This window comes from Cherax quadricarinatus, chromosome 17, assembly GCF_038502225.1.
Source record: "Cherax quadricarinatus isolate ZL_2023a chromosome 17, ASM3850222v1, whole genome shotgun sequence".
NCBI classification, from domain to species: Eukaryota; Metazoa; Arthropoda; class Malacostraca; order Decapoda; family Parastacidae; genus Cherax; species Cherax quadricarinatus.
Genome location: NC_091308.1, coordinates 7231497 through 7250978, shown reverse-complemented (window position 1 = coordinate 7250978; position 19482 = coordinate 7231497). Strand labels below are relative to the sequence as shown.

Sequence of the window (19482 nt, the reverse complement as noted above, 5' to 3'; positions counted from 1 at the left end):
TGGTTCTAAATCCTCTGACGGTATCAGAAAGGTTTGCAGCAATTTTTTTCCGGACAGAGTTGCGAGGTCATTTATTAGACTCGGCTTGCATTTTACAACTGAGCTATAAGCAGTTCTCATCACTGTTAAACATATTACATCCTTGCCAACCTCAACATTCGTAGTGCTTTCAAGACTCCTTTAGTGCTTTACAGGCTTCCAAAAATTTGATTCTACTCATCCCCTCGTTCTTCGTATGCAACTTTGGTTGGGATACATTTCTAATAAAAGAAATTTAGTAAAAGACATCATTTTCTACTGAGTCTCTGAACATGTGAATGTTCCAGGCAGTGAGCATGTAAACTTTGATGCACGGTCAGCTATTCATGACCTCCTCATTTCATACAGGGGTATTATATTCTCGGACTATTTTGCAGTAATCTCTAGGCAACTTCCAGTCGTTGGCGATGATAGTGGTTTGAGTTGATCCATAATAAACTGTTTTCTGTCAAGCCTTGCTTAGGTTTCTGGTCTTTTTATCATCACCGTCATGTTTAAGAGATTATACTTTCCCACCTTCGTATCGGATACGCCTCTCGCTCTGAGAATTGTCAGGTTCCGCTATCAATACACCATCTACTAATAGACTGTTCTATCAACGGACATGCAGAATTTTTCTCTGACGGTGTTACCGCTCTAACACACTTACTTTATCTGGCCTCCTTGCCGAAAGCCCCACCTTTGACGCAGACTCCATCTTTGACTGTCTCAGTGACTGCTTTATTACACCAACTTTCTAGTTTCCCTTTAGCGTTCCCCCACTACCATTACTGACTCTGCCTCTCGCATACTCCTAACTCTCTCTGATCTCTGATCTTCGCATATTTCATCTTTAGAATATCCTACTCTGCAACACTATATGACCCTTGAGGGTTTTGCGCTTAGTTTTGAGTGTAAAAATAATAATAATCTAATCTGAGTTAACCCGAAATGCTGTGCATACTACGGGCTTTTAAATTAGTTGTGTAATTTTGTATAATTATTTTAAATAAAAGTTTTTTATTATTATTATTATTTAAGGAACGAGGATCTCATCACGTAACAACACATTTACAGTTTACCTTCGGTTTTATGCAATTTAGGACCCGAATTGAAGTGCGGATACAAGGTGAGGTCTGACACGCGGTTTACAGTTTATCACAATTGTTAATCCTACGGCTTTAGCGCTTCCCCCTTGATTGTAATAATAATAATATCATAATTGTTCTGACATTTTGAAGTTTTAAGCTTTCAATGAAACCAAGCCTTCTAATTCCTATTTCAAAGTCCTCTCGATGTTTTTAATAGATTTTCAACTGTGAAATCATACTTGGAAATCGAATCATGTTTCTCTGAACCTTCAATGTGATATAACTAACTCATGTATGGTAGATTAAGCCGCGTATTGAATGGTCCGTTTGTTGTTTATGGATCATCAGCACAAATTCGGAGAATTTAATATCCTAGATTTATTTTACTGCAGTGTCTGTATATTGTATAATTTTTCCTTGCAGGAGGTGAGGGGTGGTGAGGGTGGTGGTAGATGGTGGGCGTGTGGAACAGTCTCCTGTATGGTGTGGGCGCCCGGTATGGTGTGGGCGCGGGCGTGGCGGCGCTGGCAACGGTGGGCATGTGTGGCAGTAGCAGTGATTCTTGGGGCATGGCTGCTCCTAGCTGCCCCTTGTGCCCTGCTGGCTTGCCCCCCGCAAGACTCTGAGGATTCACCTTCTGATGCCACCGAAGAGCCTCGCCAACACGATGATCCCGCCCACCTCATGTGTACCTCCTTCACGTTCGTACCTTCAGGGCAGCGACGAGTATCTCGTAGCTCCCCTCAATTGGGGGAGAGCAGTCCCTACAGTGTGGTGTATGACTGGCTTCCCGCTGCTCAAACCTTCACTCTCAATGAGTCGGTCACTTACACGACACACACCACACCTGAGATGATCGCCCACGTAGCAGCACTGGCGTCCCGCTGGACCGGGCCTATTTCTGTAGCACTGTTTGTTCCTCATTCAGACTTCTGTTTAGCAGCTGCTCGTGTGGCTTACCTGCGTGTATGTGGCCCTCCTGCAGTGAAGGAACGTGTCTCGTGGCACATCTTCTGGCCACGTGATGCCCCTCCTGCAGCTGATTGGCACCTTATAGTGAAAGAAAATACCATTGATTGCAATGCAGACAAAACCTCATTAGTGCGTGGGTATCGTGCAACAGAAGTCCTGCCATATCCAGTGAACGTTGCTCGCAATGTTGCACGAGTTGCAGCCCCCACGTGGTTTGTGCTTCCCTCAGACGTGGAACTTTATCCATCACATGGCCTCGTCGATCAGTTCCTGGCACTGGTTCAAAGGATAAACTCCGGAAAAGAGAGAAGAGTGTCAGCGGCGTCACCTCGGGTGTTCGTGGTGCCTGTGTTCGAGGTGGCTGCCGTGGTGCCTACTGATAAGGAGGAGCTGGTGCAACAGTACCATCAGAAGGATGCTGTCTACTTCCACCGCCATGTGTGCGCTCACTGCCAACGCTTTCCTGCTCTCACAGACTGGATACGTCAGCCAGGGAAATCTGGCATTCTAAAGGTATGAAATTATATTTGTTTTCATTTGCGTCAAGAAGCTAAACTCTGGTTTACTTTACAGTCATCAAGGGTGGGGTTAGAACCCGCGATCAGAGAGTCACAAAACTCCAGACCGACGCGATCAGAGATAATATCTTATTATTAAACTATATAGGATATATCCTAGGAATAAGGTAAAAAGAATTATTTACATTTACATTTAACTTCTTTTTTTTTTTAACTTTATCTAGTTTCAACAACTTCCTTCCGTTAAATATGTGGTAACGAAGCGCGTTAACGAAAGATTAATCTGTATAATTCACCAGTTTCTCGGTTGGACATCGATAGAAGGCTGATCAACTCGAAAAATTGTCGTTGCATTAGGATATGCTATCAATTTTATTTATACTGTGCAAAGAAAATGGGTATTAAAGAAAACGAGACGTGCTGCACATACGGGTTGACTCAACGAGAAACTGATGTGTTGTTACCTCTTCGCATGTTCAGCAATATAATAATAATAATAATAATAATAATAATAATAATATCTTTATTTACTACAAGTACATGGCATACAGGCCTAACTGACATGTTTTGTAGAACATTTCATGCAAATTAGGTCAGTTTTATCCCAGGATGCGACCCACACCAGTCGACTAACACCCAGGTACCCATTTTACTGATGGGTAAACATAGACAACCGATGTAAGGAAACACGTCCGATGTTTCCACCCCTTCGCTGGGAATCGAACCCAGACCCTCACCGTGTGAAGCATGAGTTTTTGCCACCAGGCAAAATTGCAATATCCATAAGGTATGGAATATTATAAAGAAATTCAGAAATCAATGACTAGGTACTGTGATAACGGACGAGGGAGATGGAGAGCCCACACCTAACTACAGTAGTGAATAAACAAAGAAACGGTCGTCATTCAATCCACTGGGAGAAGTCAGGTCTAACACAATGAGTTGACAGGTCAAACCATGGAAAAACATTAAATTTTAGCTTATCGCAGCTAGCTATCATCGGGGTATCTGTAGAATCACGGCATTTACGGCAGTCCAGAGAATTCATGAAATTATCCAGTATGAGATTATGTATGAGGCCTGGTCTCAGACCGGGCCGCGGAGGCGTTGACCCCCGAAACCCTCTCCAGGTAATCTCCAGGATTGCCTATCATAAATACATCTAGTTTGAACAAACCTAAACTATTATTATATAATGAAAGGGTATCATGTTTTATAATTACTGATTCAAAGATGTTTCTTTCCAGCCAATTCGAACTAGGAACTATAATCCTGGCTTCCAACCATTTTGTTGGATTATTGCATTCACATGTGTGATTCAGTATTGCATGGGAATCAGTCTCTGTACAATTTGCCATATTTCTATAAATAAATGTGAGAAAATTTTTATGATTTTCTTTTAGCTGTTCTGTTCCTAGCTATCCATATGTAAAGTAAAATCAAGCTATTGGCATCTTTTGAAGTCACACTGGGTGGCCCGGTGGCCTGGTGGCTAAAGCTCCCGCTTCACACACGGAGGGCCCGGGTTCGATTCCCGGCGGGTGGAAACATTTCGACACGTTTCCTTACACCTGTTGTCCTGTTCACCTAGCAGCAAATAGGTACCTGGGTGTTAGTCGACTGTTGTGGGTCGCATCCTGGGGGACAAGATTAAGGACCCCAATGGAAATAAGTTAGACAGTCCTCGATGACGCACTGACTTTCTTGGGTTATCCTGGGTGGCTAACCCTCCGGGGTTAAAAATCCGAACGAAATCCTATCCTATCCTGGTACCTAATAGGACTGGTGATAATGATGATTTTGATACTCCATTGGGGGTCTGTAATCGTGAATAGGTTAAGAACCTCTGCATTAGATTCTTGTGCTATTCATATCAAATTCGTGTGTTGTGCCAACCTAACATCCAGGGGTTTACATGTCTGTCCCACTTAACATAAATTTCAACTGCTGCACCCCACTCTAAACACCACCTACACAGGGTTTTTTTTTCCACGAGTTCTTGAGCAACATGCTTTTAACCATCCCTGAAGACTAATTTTATGTTAAATCTTTATAGGACATTCGGAAGAACAAATAGCTTCTCTTGAATGTGGAGAACTAGCACATTCTTAAACTGTGCGGTTCAGTTCTATAAAAAGTCTTGACTCACGAAATCGTAATGACACGATTGCAAACAAACCATACCACGGACGGGAATAGAACCCGCAATCAGAGTCTCGAAACTCCAGACAGTCGTGTTAGCCACAGTGGCTAATGCGACGGTCTGGCGTTTTGAGACTAATCGCGGGTTCTATTACCATCCGTGGTATAGTTTATAAAAAGTTTTCTTAACTGCTAACGAAGCCTTTCCCACAAACTCCTTTGGGTACCATAGTTTCACAGCAATATGAAAGATTTTCGTAACATTCTCAATGAAAAACTCAGGGCTACAAACTCGCAAGGCTCTCACAAATGCAGTGAGAAAAATATTCCTTCCTTTTTATTGTAGTTTCATGATTGGAGAAGTAATCGATATAGGAACAAACATTAGTGGCCTTCCTGTATGCAGTGAACTTAAAATTTTAATCAACATTATTCCGAGTAGTAACCTCGGTGGGTAAATAATTCAGGATAAGCCAAGAACTCGAAGCGTTGTGGCTTGCTTCCAATTGGATTCTTTTTTTTAGGGCCTTACCCAAACTATGACCCACAGTAGTTGAGTAATTCTTAAGTATGTGACATATATTTACTGCTAGGTAACAGGGAAAAGCAGGTGTTAGGAGACTAGGTCATAAGCATACCTCGATCAGGATTCGACACTGGCACTTTCGATTATGTGCTGAACGCAACACATGTAAGCCTCCAGTTCTTATTATTACCACGAATAAAAGGATTTCTTCTCTATAACAAACACCCCCATTTAAAGATCCATTTTTTTTTTACAATTCGCTATGTACAATAAATTATCACGTGTTTGATACAATCAGAGGGTAGAAAATAAATATCTTAGCTCTTCTTCACGAATATAAAAGTAATAATAGCAAGAGCATGTTAAGTGGCTTCATACATATGAATGGTTTATCTCAATGAAAATGTTTTTATTCAGGTTTTCTCAGTGGTGAAGCGACAGTTCCCATACCATCGCTGGGAACCCATCTACATCTGCACGAAGGACGAACCACTCTACGACGAGCGTCTCTCTTGGGAGGGTCTCCAGGACAAAATGACTCAGGTAAGTTTCAAGTCTCACCTTGCAAATGGCTCACGTAAGCTTCAAATCTTACCTTGCGAATGTCTCACATTACAAATGGATGTAGAATAGCATTCACCACTACAGTTGGATCAGTTTTGAAAATCCACCTATGAGCTGAATGTCATATTTACAACACTTGGGTATCCTTGTTACCGAAGCGTTTCTCCAGCACAGCTTTCGTCTTCGGTCGAATACATGTGAATAAAGCACTGGATGCAGCGGTATTTGACTGAAGAATCATGTTTTGCACGTGAAAAGTTTCGACAATAAACTCTCAAGTATTGCAAATGTCTCTTCAACAGTTTGTTAATATTGTATACTATCATTAACAACTGATGTGCTGACCGAAGCCTAATTGCTTTCAAAAAATTACTTTCCATTTTTTATGTGTATGTCAGCCTAGTGTATTTAGGTAGTCAACAACTCTCTGAGGATAAAGGAAGACACAGACGCAGGTTACAAAACAATCATTGACGGAGACAACTTTCTGGCTGTGTGGAGCTTTATCAATAAAGCTCTGTACGCAGCCAAGCTTGCTGCGCTGCCTCTGTCTTTATCGTCATTAATTTTCAGTGATACTCCTTTACATGCATGTCTAGCTTAGGGTAGGTAGTCAATGACTTCTGCAGGACCACCTGCACATGAGTTTTTTCCAGGTGAAGACTGAATTATGACAATATTTGGATGAACAGGTTTGAGTAGGTAAGTGTTTTTATTGGGAGATTACAGATGGCTTTAAATTGCAAAAAGTTGTACGAATTCATGCATTGGCAGTGAGGGTACATACATATTATGGGTATACATATGTTATAAATTGTATAGATTTCACCTAGTGTAACGCAGTAATATCCTGTAATGTTATATATGTCCACTGAGGTTCCTAGGGTAGACTTTTCTATAGGTTTATTATTCAGTGGGAAAATAAAAGCTTCAATCAGGCCCGTATTATCTTTTATGATTCAGTAATAACATTTATATTAATAGTTTTTCTAAAGTCAACTTTACAACCACAGATGCACGAGCTGTGTCTCCGAGACTACAACTTCGTCATCTTAGACAGAGCGTTCCTCGTCCATGCTCCTGGGATTAAGAAAAGGAACAAAAATAAAGCCAAGGATGAAGCCTGGAGAGATCCTTTTGTTGCCAAGAATTCAATAATCTACGACCAGATTATGGAAGAAATGCAAAATAAATTTGGCCAAAGTGAAAAATGCCGTCGCCATTGACCTGGGACGAATCTTTTGTTTTACATCAGACATAACCAGTGTATTGTTACAAGAGTGACAATATAATGTCAATTCAACACTACCTTTTCGACGTGAAAATAATGAAGTCTTTGGTGGTAACTGAAAAAGTCGCTATTTTTCCAATGTGTGTGATGACAATGATGCGGGTAACAGGTGCTTATCCTATGGGGGTTCTTCACCTACTTTCTCCATGATCCCTCACACGTCTTAACACTAACATGGTTTTTCCTTTCACTCTTTGTAACTTAGAATGGTCATTAGAGTCAGAGAATATTCTTGGCTGGGGGTGAGTGGTTGCTGCTTCTTAGTGGTATACTTTAACATACATATATAATTTATTGAGATGTTTACCACAACTATTGGCTTTTCTGTGCTCCTCTATAGTAATTAGTGCCAAATGCAAAGAATTTGATTTGATAATTTAACTAATTTCTATATATTTCGTGAGTATCTTTCCGTTTTCATTTAAATTAAAAATTATAGTATAAATTCTGGTATAATTTTAGTATAAAGTAGCGAATATATGCGAAGTTATTAATTTAAAAATAATATATACCTGCTTTTAATTTGGCAGTATGAACCAAGCATTCAAAGATGTATAACAGTGTAGGAAACACTGTCAAGCTTCCTGGCTGAACTTTTGAAGAATTTGTTCATATGTTTTTAACTGGCGATTTAAGTTTAATCATTTTGTTTACTCTCTCCAAATATCAACAAAATACTTGCTGAAAAAAGCAGGTTTGATTGGCTTGCAATGATTAATTGTTTATTTTGTTAGAACCGGTCTGCCTCAATGGATGGGGAAAGGGTAAGGAGGAAAGAGGATGGGGAATGGGGAGGAGGAGTAAAACTATTGCCAATGAGGCTCAAGATTTTTTCATCTCTTCGATGATGATAATAGACGAGGGGGTTTAAATTTTTGAGTTGCTCTTAAGACTCTTACTGAAGATTAGTTGCGGCCGAATATAAACGCAAGAGAAGTGTGTATCTCAGAGTATGCACCGAGACGTGTGGGTACGTAACCCGAGAGATGTGCGTCTCTCAGCGTACATTGATAGGTGTGCATCTCTCAGCGCACATGACACTGAGAGGTGTGTCTCTCAGTGTTTATAAATTGAGAGGTGTATATATTGTACACGGTTTATTTAAATTCGTTTTCAAGATATTTTTAATGTATTCTTGATATTAGTGAACAGGAGCATCGTAGCCTTAACGACCCTCGTGCTTTAAACCAAGCAAACTACTGCTGATCCGGTCCTTCTTGTTAGTTTACTCGTCAGAAAAAATCATGAACGGATCTTTGTCATTGAATGACTCGTTCAGTGGTGGCGACCACCACATCAGCGACTTGTAGCTTGGTATAAACCCTGGTAACTGATACCAACATTTGGTTTTAAGACACGTGAGCAAACAATGGACATCTTTATTAGAACGTGTTTCGGTCCTGGGACCTTGATCACTTCAAAGTGATCAGGGTCCCAGGACCGAACCGACTTCAAAATGATCAAGGTCATTGGACCGAAAAATTAATAATGGGAAATGCAAACGTGAACAGTTGCTGGCCAGCTACAGGCAAACATTGATCTAATCCTATCAGAGAAAGGGATCAATATCACATGTGACATTTTACCTAGAAGGAGATTGGGCAATAAATAAATATTCAGGTTATTTGGATTAAATTGTAGGCTACACAAATACTGGAAGAAACTTAGAATTTCATTCATTGACAACTAGGATAACTTCTATAGCAAACTTGATTACATGATATTAATACAAAAGATGGGGTGCATCTCTGGTGCAAGAGTGATAGCATTGGCCAATTCACTCGAAGGAGTCATTTTTAAATTATTCTCGTTTGAGAGTAATCAGCTCGTTCAAAATTTTTACTACACATTAAAAATATGAAAGATTTACGCTGTACGAATAAGAAAGATGCTATAAGAAAGAAAGATAATAAAACAAACTGGTGTTATATTGTTTATTAATTGTTAAATATATATCTTTTTTATCTCCGTTTTATCCAAGTTTATACTATATGACTTAAAGTAGTTTAAAAGAATGTTATCACCGTTAAAGTATATTGTGACATTTTTTACCTTAAACCAACCATAACCTGTGGATCATTCAGCATAATTGTAATTTTATCAAGAATTTTGTAACTGATCAAGTGAAGAATATATTTTTTGAGTGACGTTACTGATGTTTATCATGGTAGGTGCCTAAGTGCAGTTTCCAGTGGGTATTATCCAGACAGGGTTCACCTCTGGTATTACATGATCGGTGGTGTCATAGTAGTGGGTCCCACACCTTAAATTCTGCAATTCAGATTCACTTAAACACGTGTTTTCTTACGCATGTGTTTATTACCACAGAATGACTGTACTAACATTAAACATTTTATGGACATTTCTGCGTTTATCTTATTTTTTGCTGGTCGCGTGTCAACTTTATAATACAAAATAATGGTCGGACACACCAGAAGGTAACTAAATTTCCTCCACGCCATTTTTTGATAATGGGTGAGTGGTAATGTGCTTGTAGGGAGACACAAGGAGAGTATCTCCTGACGTTCTTTGTTAGAAGATGACCAGTCACAATGATGGAGCTGAGTATTATTAAGTCACTGATGATGTACTGGTGCTGAGTTTTTGCGATTAAGCATAACAGTAATCAGCAGCCGCTGACGTACTGGTGCTAGGATTAAACATCCACTTGCTTACCAGTGATACATGACTGTGGTTAAACAACCACTGGCTTACCAATGCTACATGACTGTGGTTAAACAACCACTGGCTTACCAATGCTACATGACTGTGGTTAAACAACCACTGGCTTACCAGTGCTACATGACTGTGGTTAAACAACCACTGGCTTACCAATGCTACATGACTGTGGTTAAACAACCACTGGCTTACCAATGCTACATGACTGTGGTTAAACAACCACTGGCTTACCAATGCTACATGACTGTGGTTAAACAACCACTGGCTTACCAATGCTACATGACTGTGGTTAAACAACCACTGGCTTACCAGTGCTACATGACTGGTTAAACAACCACTGGCTTACCAGTGCTACATGACTGGTTAAACGACCACTGGCTTACCAGTGCTACATGACTGGTTAAACAACCACTGGCTTACCAATGCTACATGACTGTGGTTAAACAGCCACTGGCTTACCAGTGCTACATGACTGGTTAAACAACCACTGGCTTACCAGTGCTACATGACTGGGGTTAAACAGCCACTGGCTTACCAATGCTACATAACTGGTTAAACAACCACTGGCTTACCAGTGCTACATGACTGTAGTTAAACAACCACTGGCTTACCAGTGCTACATGACTGTAGTTAAACAACCACTGGCTTTCAAAAACTAGTGTTTTTTTTTTACCATTTAATGTGGATTAAAAGTGAAACGTATGAGAGCACACTAGACAAGCAGACTACATGATAACACACTAGCGGAAGCAGAGCACATAACTGCACTAGTGGAAGCAGAGCACATAACTGCACTAGTGGAAGCAGGTTATATGCTAATTTACTAGCGAAAGCAGGCTACATTCACATCCAACTACTTTCACAACGTTGTATGCGTGTAGTTGTAGTTCTCATCTCGTGTCTCACATAAATTACATACTAGTCATAATCATTACTTATCCGAATCTATGAAGCTCATTCTAAAATGTACCTTTGTTATTTTATTTCAAGTGAAGAATTAAATTCTTAAAAATAATTCCAGCTTTTCCTATTAATGACAGACATCATTTTCCTGTTGTGAACACAATCAAATGGATGACGGATGAAGGAACCTTAAACTGAAAATCCTGGGTCAGTGGCTGCGTGTTGTCTGTGCGACAGAACATTATCACCTTTATCTATAATTATTTTTTTCTGTTTTTGTATGTTATTGGTATTTTTTTTATGGACAGAGGACAACCTAACCTAACCTAATCGAGAAATTTGCTGAGAAACGTATGTGAAATAGCCACACAGAGTTTGTGAGTTTAGAGGCTCAATCATCCGTGAGGTAATCGTTCGATGTGCGTTACGTAACTGCACTTCCATAATTTCCATGATTTCAACCTACTATTCCTAATATATTTAATTTCAAGTTATATTTTTTTATGTGTTCCTATTTTCGTTTTTAATCACTCTAAGAAAGGAACTTTATTTAATAAATATTTTTTTGTGCCCGGTGTTGATTGCTTGTAAAACATATATGCCATGTAGTGATAACTACCTCGTTACTTTATTGCATCAGAATTCTTCATTATACAGTTATGTACTTCTTTTATCCTATATGAAGGGTTCACAGAACCAACAAGTTGATAAATTAGACACATATGCAACATGTGTCTAATTTATCAATTTCTTTTAACCTAACCAATACCATTGTAGTTTTTGGCTAACACTTTGCTTTTTGAAATCTAGAAAATGTATTACACACAAATGCTTTTCTATTTTAGAGCGACATCTAACAGGCAGTTAATAAATCGCTACGGATTTGGTAGAATGCTCTTGTTAATGTTTTATATCTGAGGTTGAAGTATACCATAGATGCTAAAGCTGTCCAACACTTTCTCCACACGGTTTCCTTAACGGTCTACAAGGACAGTAAGTCACAATACAGTGGCTGGAACAATTCACAACTAACAACATGTGGGTTAGTTGTGAGATGATATTCATCCCATGTATTTTAGCCGTTGTTAGCGAGAACTTATGTGTTTGACAATGGTCTGAATGGCACTGATTATAATATGAAGAGTGTAGTTTGAAGTACTTCTTCCTCAGAACCTCTTATATTTTCATTATTTATTTTAGGGTTACAAATTTAAGCTGTTTACTTCTTAAGGATTTGGCGATACAAAATTTAAGAAGAAAATAGACATTTTATGCGAATGGCAGGATTGCCCACTCCAAAATTATAAGAGGACACTACTAGCAAACAAAAGCTTTATTTAAATCTAGCCTTTTGTCCCCGCAGGGGCTTAATGAACTCATTGACTTGATGACTTGACTTGAAAGTAGTGCCCTATTACCATAAGACTGACAGCTTGAACTTAGAGAGCCACTTTGGTAAGTGGGACAAGAAGTGTGCACTATCATATCTGGTAGAAGTCACTTGTCTATTATTCAGGGCATAGGATGCCTAGCTCACCTTGTTAGAAAGTTTTGAGTTTAGACTTCTATATTGTTAGCAACTTGAATTAAGCTCACAGTTTTAATAGCAAACTTCACGATCTTGCCTGATAGCTTGGATGATCTAGCTCACACTTGTTAGAAAGAAAATATTTTTTAGCTTGAAATGATAGTATGTAATGGCTGTCTAGCTTTCATTGATTACAATGTAAATTTCAAGAGGTGACGCATTCCATCACAAACCTTTGGAATAAATTTATTTGATCGTATCTAAGTCTGTCTGTAATGCATATATATGATTAAAAATAAAAGAATCATTCTTGAAACAGTCATTCATAATGACTGCTAGACAGCTTTTTAGTATTATTCGCAAAAGTGGCCTTAGACTCATCGCACAATGCTGTTATATACATATGTAAGGTATTTTGCATGTTAATAGCCATGCTGTCACTTGACGGGGCTCAATAGCCAGGCCATGTAATACTTTGTCTACACACTAGTCAAGTGCAACTCATGATAACTTTACAATGTATGGTCAGCCAAGACTGAAGAGGGATTGTCATACTTCAACATCACTTTAAGAAAATTTAAGAAAACAAAATTCATTTATTTATATAAGAATATTTTGAATTTCTGAGATCCTCGTCAGCAAGCCAAGTAAATAGAAGGAGAGAAACTGTTATTAGTGTGTGTCATGGAAATGAGCCTTCCTATTTAGAGCTTCCCTATGAATGTAATAATAATAATAATAGTTTGTCAAGGAAGACCCGACACGGGTCTGTTAAAATGACCCGCTCAGTGGTGCTGGTCCTACTGCGGTTTTTAATCCTGTGTGCTGAACTCAGCAGTGTGAGTGGAAGCACACCGAGGGCAGGATACAATATATATGAAACAGAGGTCAGGTAATATGACATGACCTTGTTATGCCAGTCCTTTTAGGAAACTTATTTTCATGAAAAGCCAAGGAAGAAGAGGTAATCGGGTTTGACTAAAGGAAGTGGATAGTTGATAAGAATAGCGCCTCTATCTCTGCCATTCTGATGGTTCCAGGTCTAAACACTCCCTCCCAGATGACTTATTACAGATAATGATCGTTCCTATTTCATATCAATTTGTGTGATGGATAATTCATAGTGATCAAATATAAACAGCAATTACAACTAACTCATAAACAGTAGATGAAAAAAATTTTTTGGGTCCTTGAGAAGCTACTGTAATATAATGGGTCAGCTTGGACAGAAACCTCGTCTTTTTCTCGTCTTTTATATATAGATTAGCTATTAATTGTTTCAGCCATGGTAATGTGACCTTTATTCTTTCAAACTGGTAGCCGATTATGATGGGTGGTATAACAAATTAATAGTCTGCTATAATGAGTGGTGTTAATAAACTACTAGTTAATTATGATGGGAAGTTTAACAAACTACTAGTCAACAATAATGGGTGGTAAAACAAACTACTAGTCAAGAATGATGGGTGGTATAACAAACTACTAATCAACAATGATGAGTGGTATAACAAACTACTAATCAACAATGATGAGTGGTATAACAAACTACTAGTCAACAGTGATGGGTGGTATAACAAACTACTAATCAACAATGATGAGTGGTATAACAAACTACTAGTCAACAGTGATGGGTGGTATAACAAACTAGTCAACAATGATGGGTGGTATAACAAACTAGTCAACAATGATGGGTGGTATAACAAACTACTAATCAACAATGATGGGTGGTATAACAAACTACTAGTCAACAGTGATGGGTGGTATAACAAACTAGTCAACAATGATGGGTGGTATAACAAACTACTAGTCAACTATGATAGGTGGTATAACAGTCTGCTAGTCGACTACATGGTGGATGTCATCATAACAAAAGTCAGCACATGAAAAGTAGATAGTGCACTACAGAGACCTGAAGTTATCACCAGGCCGATAATGGGACGATGCATGAGAGCGTTGACGCGAGAAGCTTGTGTCACCACCCCAGTTTTGTACACTCCTCCCAATGTACTTAGTTTATTGTTTGTTATGTGTGCTGACGAGGATCCCAGAGTAGGGTGTGAAATATTTAAATTCATTTATTATTTGTTTTAAAATTTTGTTTCCTATGTGATTTGCAAGTGATATATATATATATATATATATATATATATATATATATATATATATATATATATATATATATATATATATATATATATATATATATATATATATATATATATATATATGTCGTGCCGAATATGTAAAACTGGTCAATTAGCAAGAACTCATTTAAAATTAAGTCCTTTCTAAAATTTTCTCTTATACGCTTAAAGATATAAATTTTTCATTAATATTAATGTAAAAATTTTTAATTTTACTCCAAAAGAATCTTGGAAAACTTACCTAACCTTATTATAACAAGAACAATTTATTTTAGCCTAACCCAACTAAATATATTTTAGATTTGTTTACAGTAGTTTAATACTAAACAAACACAGTGAAATATATTTTTTTCGTTAGGTTCAGAATGATTTTGGCGAAATTATTGCATACACAAATTTTCACTTGTCCCATATAGCAAGATGAGTGTTGCTATTTAAGCCAAGATCGCAAGTTCTGCCTATTCGGCACGACATATATATATATATATATATATATATATATATATATATATATATATATATATATATATATATATATATATATATATATATATATATATGTAAGGTATAAATGAATTGTATGCGAATGTTATATGTTCTAATGGCCAAGTAATTTTACAAAATAAAAAAACTACTAACTATTGTTAATACTGTAAATGTTGTTTATATATTGTCTAACTGGGAGTTCTTCCATGAATAATCTTATACAGTAATAAACAAAACTTTTGGAAATAAAAAAAAACACTTGTTAATCCAAACAGAAATGAGGGAAGTTCTGCAATTTTTGGCCTCACGATGCGGTCTAAAAGATTACAAGAGTACTAGAAAACCAAGTTTGTTAGAATCAGGTGTCATGTTAGGCAGGTAGTCATGTTAATTAAGTTTCGTTGAGTAACTTCAGGGATGGTCTGCCTATGATGTATTGGTTCTTAACAGTATTAAACTTAATGCTGGAATGTTTTTCTTACCAAATTCAGAAATGTCCAGCTTGTGTTATCCTTCAGTGAAACTGTAATTAGTCATGGAGTCCATCAGCTCTGCTTCACTTGTTTTCCGTTTTGCGGCATCTGCTTCCCAATTCATGGTGTGGCCGAAGGTTGTAGAGGGACACTGTAGGATTCCCTTGTCTTCATCTTGTACTCTATTATCCTTATTAATTAGTTATGGCCAGTTTTGTTAGCACACCCCTGGTGTGTTTATTATTGTTATTATTATTATTATTATTATTGTTGTTATAGTCAGGGGGAACACTAAATATGTATGGGCCATATAGTAATGTGTCTGTTGTCACTGTCGTTTTGAACATTTTTGGAAAAAAAGAAGATAATTTCTAATTTTGTTGAGTTAGAAGAAAATAACTTTTACATCATTGTTTCTTTCTCTTAAATTATCATGTTGTTTGGTACCACAAGCTTACTCTTGGATACCCCTGTGGTATGGTATCACAAGCTTGCTCTTGGATACCCATGTGGTATGGTACAACTAGCTTGCTTTTGGATACCCTTGTGGTATGGCACCACTACGTCTTGGATACCCTTGTATTGTAATACCACTACTTCTTGGATACCCTTGTTTGTGGCATTGTAGTACTAGCTTGATGACGGGATCCTTATATCTAGGTTTGAGCCTTTCGAACCTTATTTGACCTGAACTGATGAATAAATCTGAGAATATAAGCTAATAGGAGAAGACTGACACCCTAGTGCGGTTGGTGGAAGTGTATCAAATTAGTTGCGTGCATTGGTTTTCTGTACACCATGAAGGTCAAAGACAGTTCCGTTTTCATAACGTGGACATCAAGAAGAGCTAGTTCGCAATTTTTCATTTCTCTCTGAATTTAATTGTAGGAGCAAGTAGTATCTCCAGTTTGTTAAAATAAATTAAAGTTAACGAAGTATTCACTGTAATTGATATCATCGACATAGCAATAGCATGTCATTATTGGGAACTATGATTTTGTTTCCTAGTCCCTGCCAAGGGACTAGGAAACAAAAAGAGGACTCACACTACATCCAAATTATTCCCAGTTGATGGAAAATACGCTAAGGTATACAAAGTTTCCAAAGAATCTTTTCCTTTTTGTTTTTTTGACAGCAAGAGATATTACACAACCTTTGATTATACTTCCTTCAGCACTCCTCACCGCCCTTACTAACTCTGCCTCTGTTATGCTTTCCATCCTCGCTAGTCTCAGATCAAGTACATTAAACCGTTAGCACGCCCTACCCTTCAGCGCTGCATGACCCTTGTGGGTTTAGAGGTTAGTTTTCACTATAATAAAAAAAATTCTTCATGGATATGGAGAATTTTTCCTGATAGAAATAGAGTGATTCGAACACCAACTCTAAAAGATATCGAATACAGTGACTTCAGTGATTTTCTGTATGATTAACAGGTGACATTTTTGTGGATGGTTATTGATCGCCTGATAAAGAAGTTCAAAGTGGATATCTTAAGGGCGCTAGTTCTTTTTGATTATAATAATAATAATTAAGGGCGCTAGACATTCTTAAGTTACTCTCCCACTATATTTGTGGGATGGATTGATGGATAATGCTGTACGCAGTCTCGTGCCATTCCAGGTTGGAGTATGCCAACTCAAGTTATTGTTTCATAAACTGAAGTTCCTGATATCGTTGATAAAGGTCTCGGAGTTAGTGATGAGGAGGTAATAGTCCTCTTACACTTGGCTAATATGGACTTGACTTTCTTTTACTCTTGTTATAAACCGAAGAGGACCTCAGTTGGTGGTGGAAATATATGGATGTACCTTCATCTCAGTGTTTGTATCTACAAGTGTTTTTTCTTTACATTAACAAGTTGATACCTCTGCGAAAAGTGTTATAATGAATAATCTGTATTATAATGAATTATCTAACGTTATATTATGATGAATTATCTAGTGTTGTATTATGATGAATTATTTAATGTTATGATAAATAATTGTTATAATAGCGTTTGCATAAGCGAAGAGAAAACACACGGAAAATATACTATTAAACAACCACATTATTTTCTTACGTTAATTAAATTCAGGTGTATTAATTTTACTTAATAATATTTTGGGTGAGGGAAGACAACTATTGTTAAAAGTAGGAATGTATTTACATAAATAAAGACTGAATATTTGAAGAATTTTATAATCGGTAAAAACCTTACTGCATTCAAACTCACTTTATATATATATATATATATATATATATATATATATATATATATATATATATATATATATATATATATATATATATATATATATATATATATATATATATATATATATATATATATATATACATCACAGCGAACCAGGAAATAATCAATGCTGTGCAAAGAATCCTCCCAGAAGTCTCTATTACCACTCCGTCCAACAGTACCCTCTTGGGAGCAGCGCTGGGTCACCAGGCCATCGACACAGTCCTCAAGGACAAATTGAATGACCTGATGAGAATGGAGGAGAGAATAAGCAATCTTGATGCCCATGATGCTCTGTATCTCCTCACAAGGTGCCTTACTATTCCAAGACTCACTTCCTGAGGTCAGCACCCTCTTTTGACAACCCAACACTCGACGAATATGATGCACACCTGAGGTCAACCCTTAAGAAGGCACTGAACCTGTCACTAAAGGATCAGCAATGGGATCAGGCAACCCTCCCAGTGCGACTGGGAGGTATAGGGGTGCGCAAAGCAAAGCATGTTGCTTTACCTGCTTTTCTGCCTTCGCGTTTGGCTTCCAGTGCATTAGTCAAGAAGATTGTTCCCGAACGCTTGAGAGAAGTGGTAGGAGCTCAAGACCCCAGGTTTACTGAAGCAGCGATTCGGTGGGACACCCTTACGGATTCCTCCAGTAGACCAGCTCCTCCCAAAGAACACAAACAGTCCTACTGGGACAAACCGATCATGTAAAAAATCGCCAACACAATGCTCTCCAATGCCTCAGGAAAGGACAAAGCTCGTCTCCTGGCAGTGAAGGCACCACACTCAGGAGATTTCCTGTTAGCTGTTCCCAATTCCTCCTTGGGCACTCGACTAGACCCACAGGCCATTTGGATTGGTGTTGCTCTTCGCCTAGCCGCCCCCATCCTCACCGAACATAGGTGTATTTGCGGCAGGGCGACAGCTGATCAATTCTGACTTCATGGTCTTGTGTGTCACACAGCAGAAGTTAAGTATGCCAGGCATGAGGAGGTCAATGACATCCTAAAGAGAAGCCTCGCCACAGCCCGTTGCCCAGCTCAACGGGAACCCCAAGTGCAGAGGTCTGACGGAAGTCAAAAGCGTCCTGATGGAGCCACTATGCTACCTTGGAAGGATGAAAAGCAGATTGCCTGGGACTACACATGTGCCACCACATTGGCAGACACCTACTTGCCATACTCCGTAGTGGAAGGGGGTGGAGCTGCCAGCCACAGGGAGACCCAGAAGATCTGCAAATATGAAGACCTTCCCCCTTGCTATAACTTCATCCCAATAGGGTCGGAGACCCTTGGAGCATGGGGCAAGTGTACTCTAAAGTTCCTAATAGAGCTGGGTGAAAAGCTCATCACAGAAACCAAGGACCACAGGGCGACCAGCTTCCTCTTTCAGAGACTCAGTGTTGCGATCCAGAGAGGAAATGCCTGCAGCATTCTGGGCACGCGGCCCACTGCCGGGGAGCTGGACGAAGTATTCGAGATGTAGCTCTGAGTTACCTATGTTGTTTTACTTTCTATCGTATTTTTGTGAATGTTTTGTCAATGTATTTTGTTATATATATATATATATATATATATATATATATATATTTTTTTTTTTTTTTTTTTCAACAAGTCGGCCGTCTCCCACCGAGGCAGGGTGACCCAAAAAAGAAAGAAAATCCCCAAAAAGAAAATACTTTCATCATCATTCAACACTTTCACCACACTCGCACATTATCACTGTTTTTGCAGAGGTGCTCAGAATACAACAGTCTAGAAGCATAAACATATAAAGATACACAACATATCCCTCCAAACTGCCAATATCCCAAACCCCTCCTTTAAAGTGCAGGCATTGTACTTCCCATTTCCAGGACTCAAGTCCGACTATATGAAAATAACCGGTTTCCCTGAATCCCTTCACTAAA

General features: G+C 38.4%; 1 protein-coding gene across 1 annotated transcript in view; it reads left to right on the top strand.

Moving 5' to 3' along the window:
• LOC128686429 (beta-1,4-glucuronyltransferase 1) overlaps positions 1-14377 on the top strand; it is a 51335-nt gene extending 36958 nt beyond the window's left edge. Inside the window, exons 3-5 of the mRNA XM_053773350.2 lie at positions 1533-2594; positions 5685-5810; positions 6845-14377. Coding sequence (XP_053629325.2) covers positions 1533-2594; positions 5685-5810; positions 6845-7057 — 1401 coding nt within the window. The 3' untranslated portion in view covers positions 7058-14377. The remainder of the gene's footprint in view (positions 1-1532; positions 2595-5684; positions 5811-6844) is intronic.
• The last annotated feature ends 5105 nt before the right edge of the window (positions 14378-19482 follow it).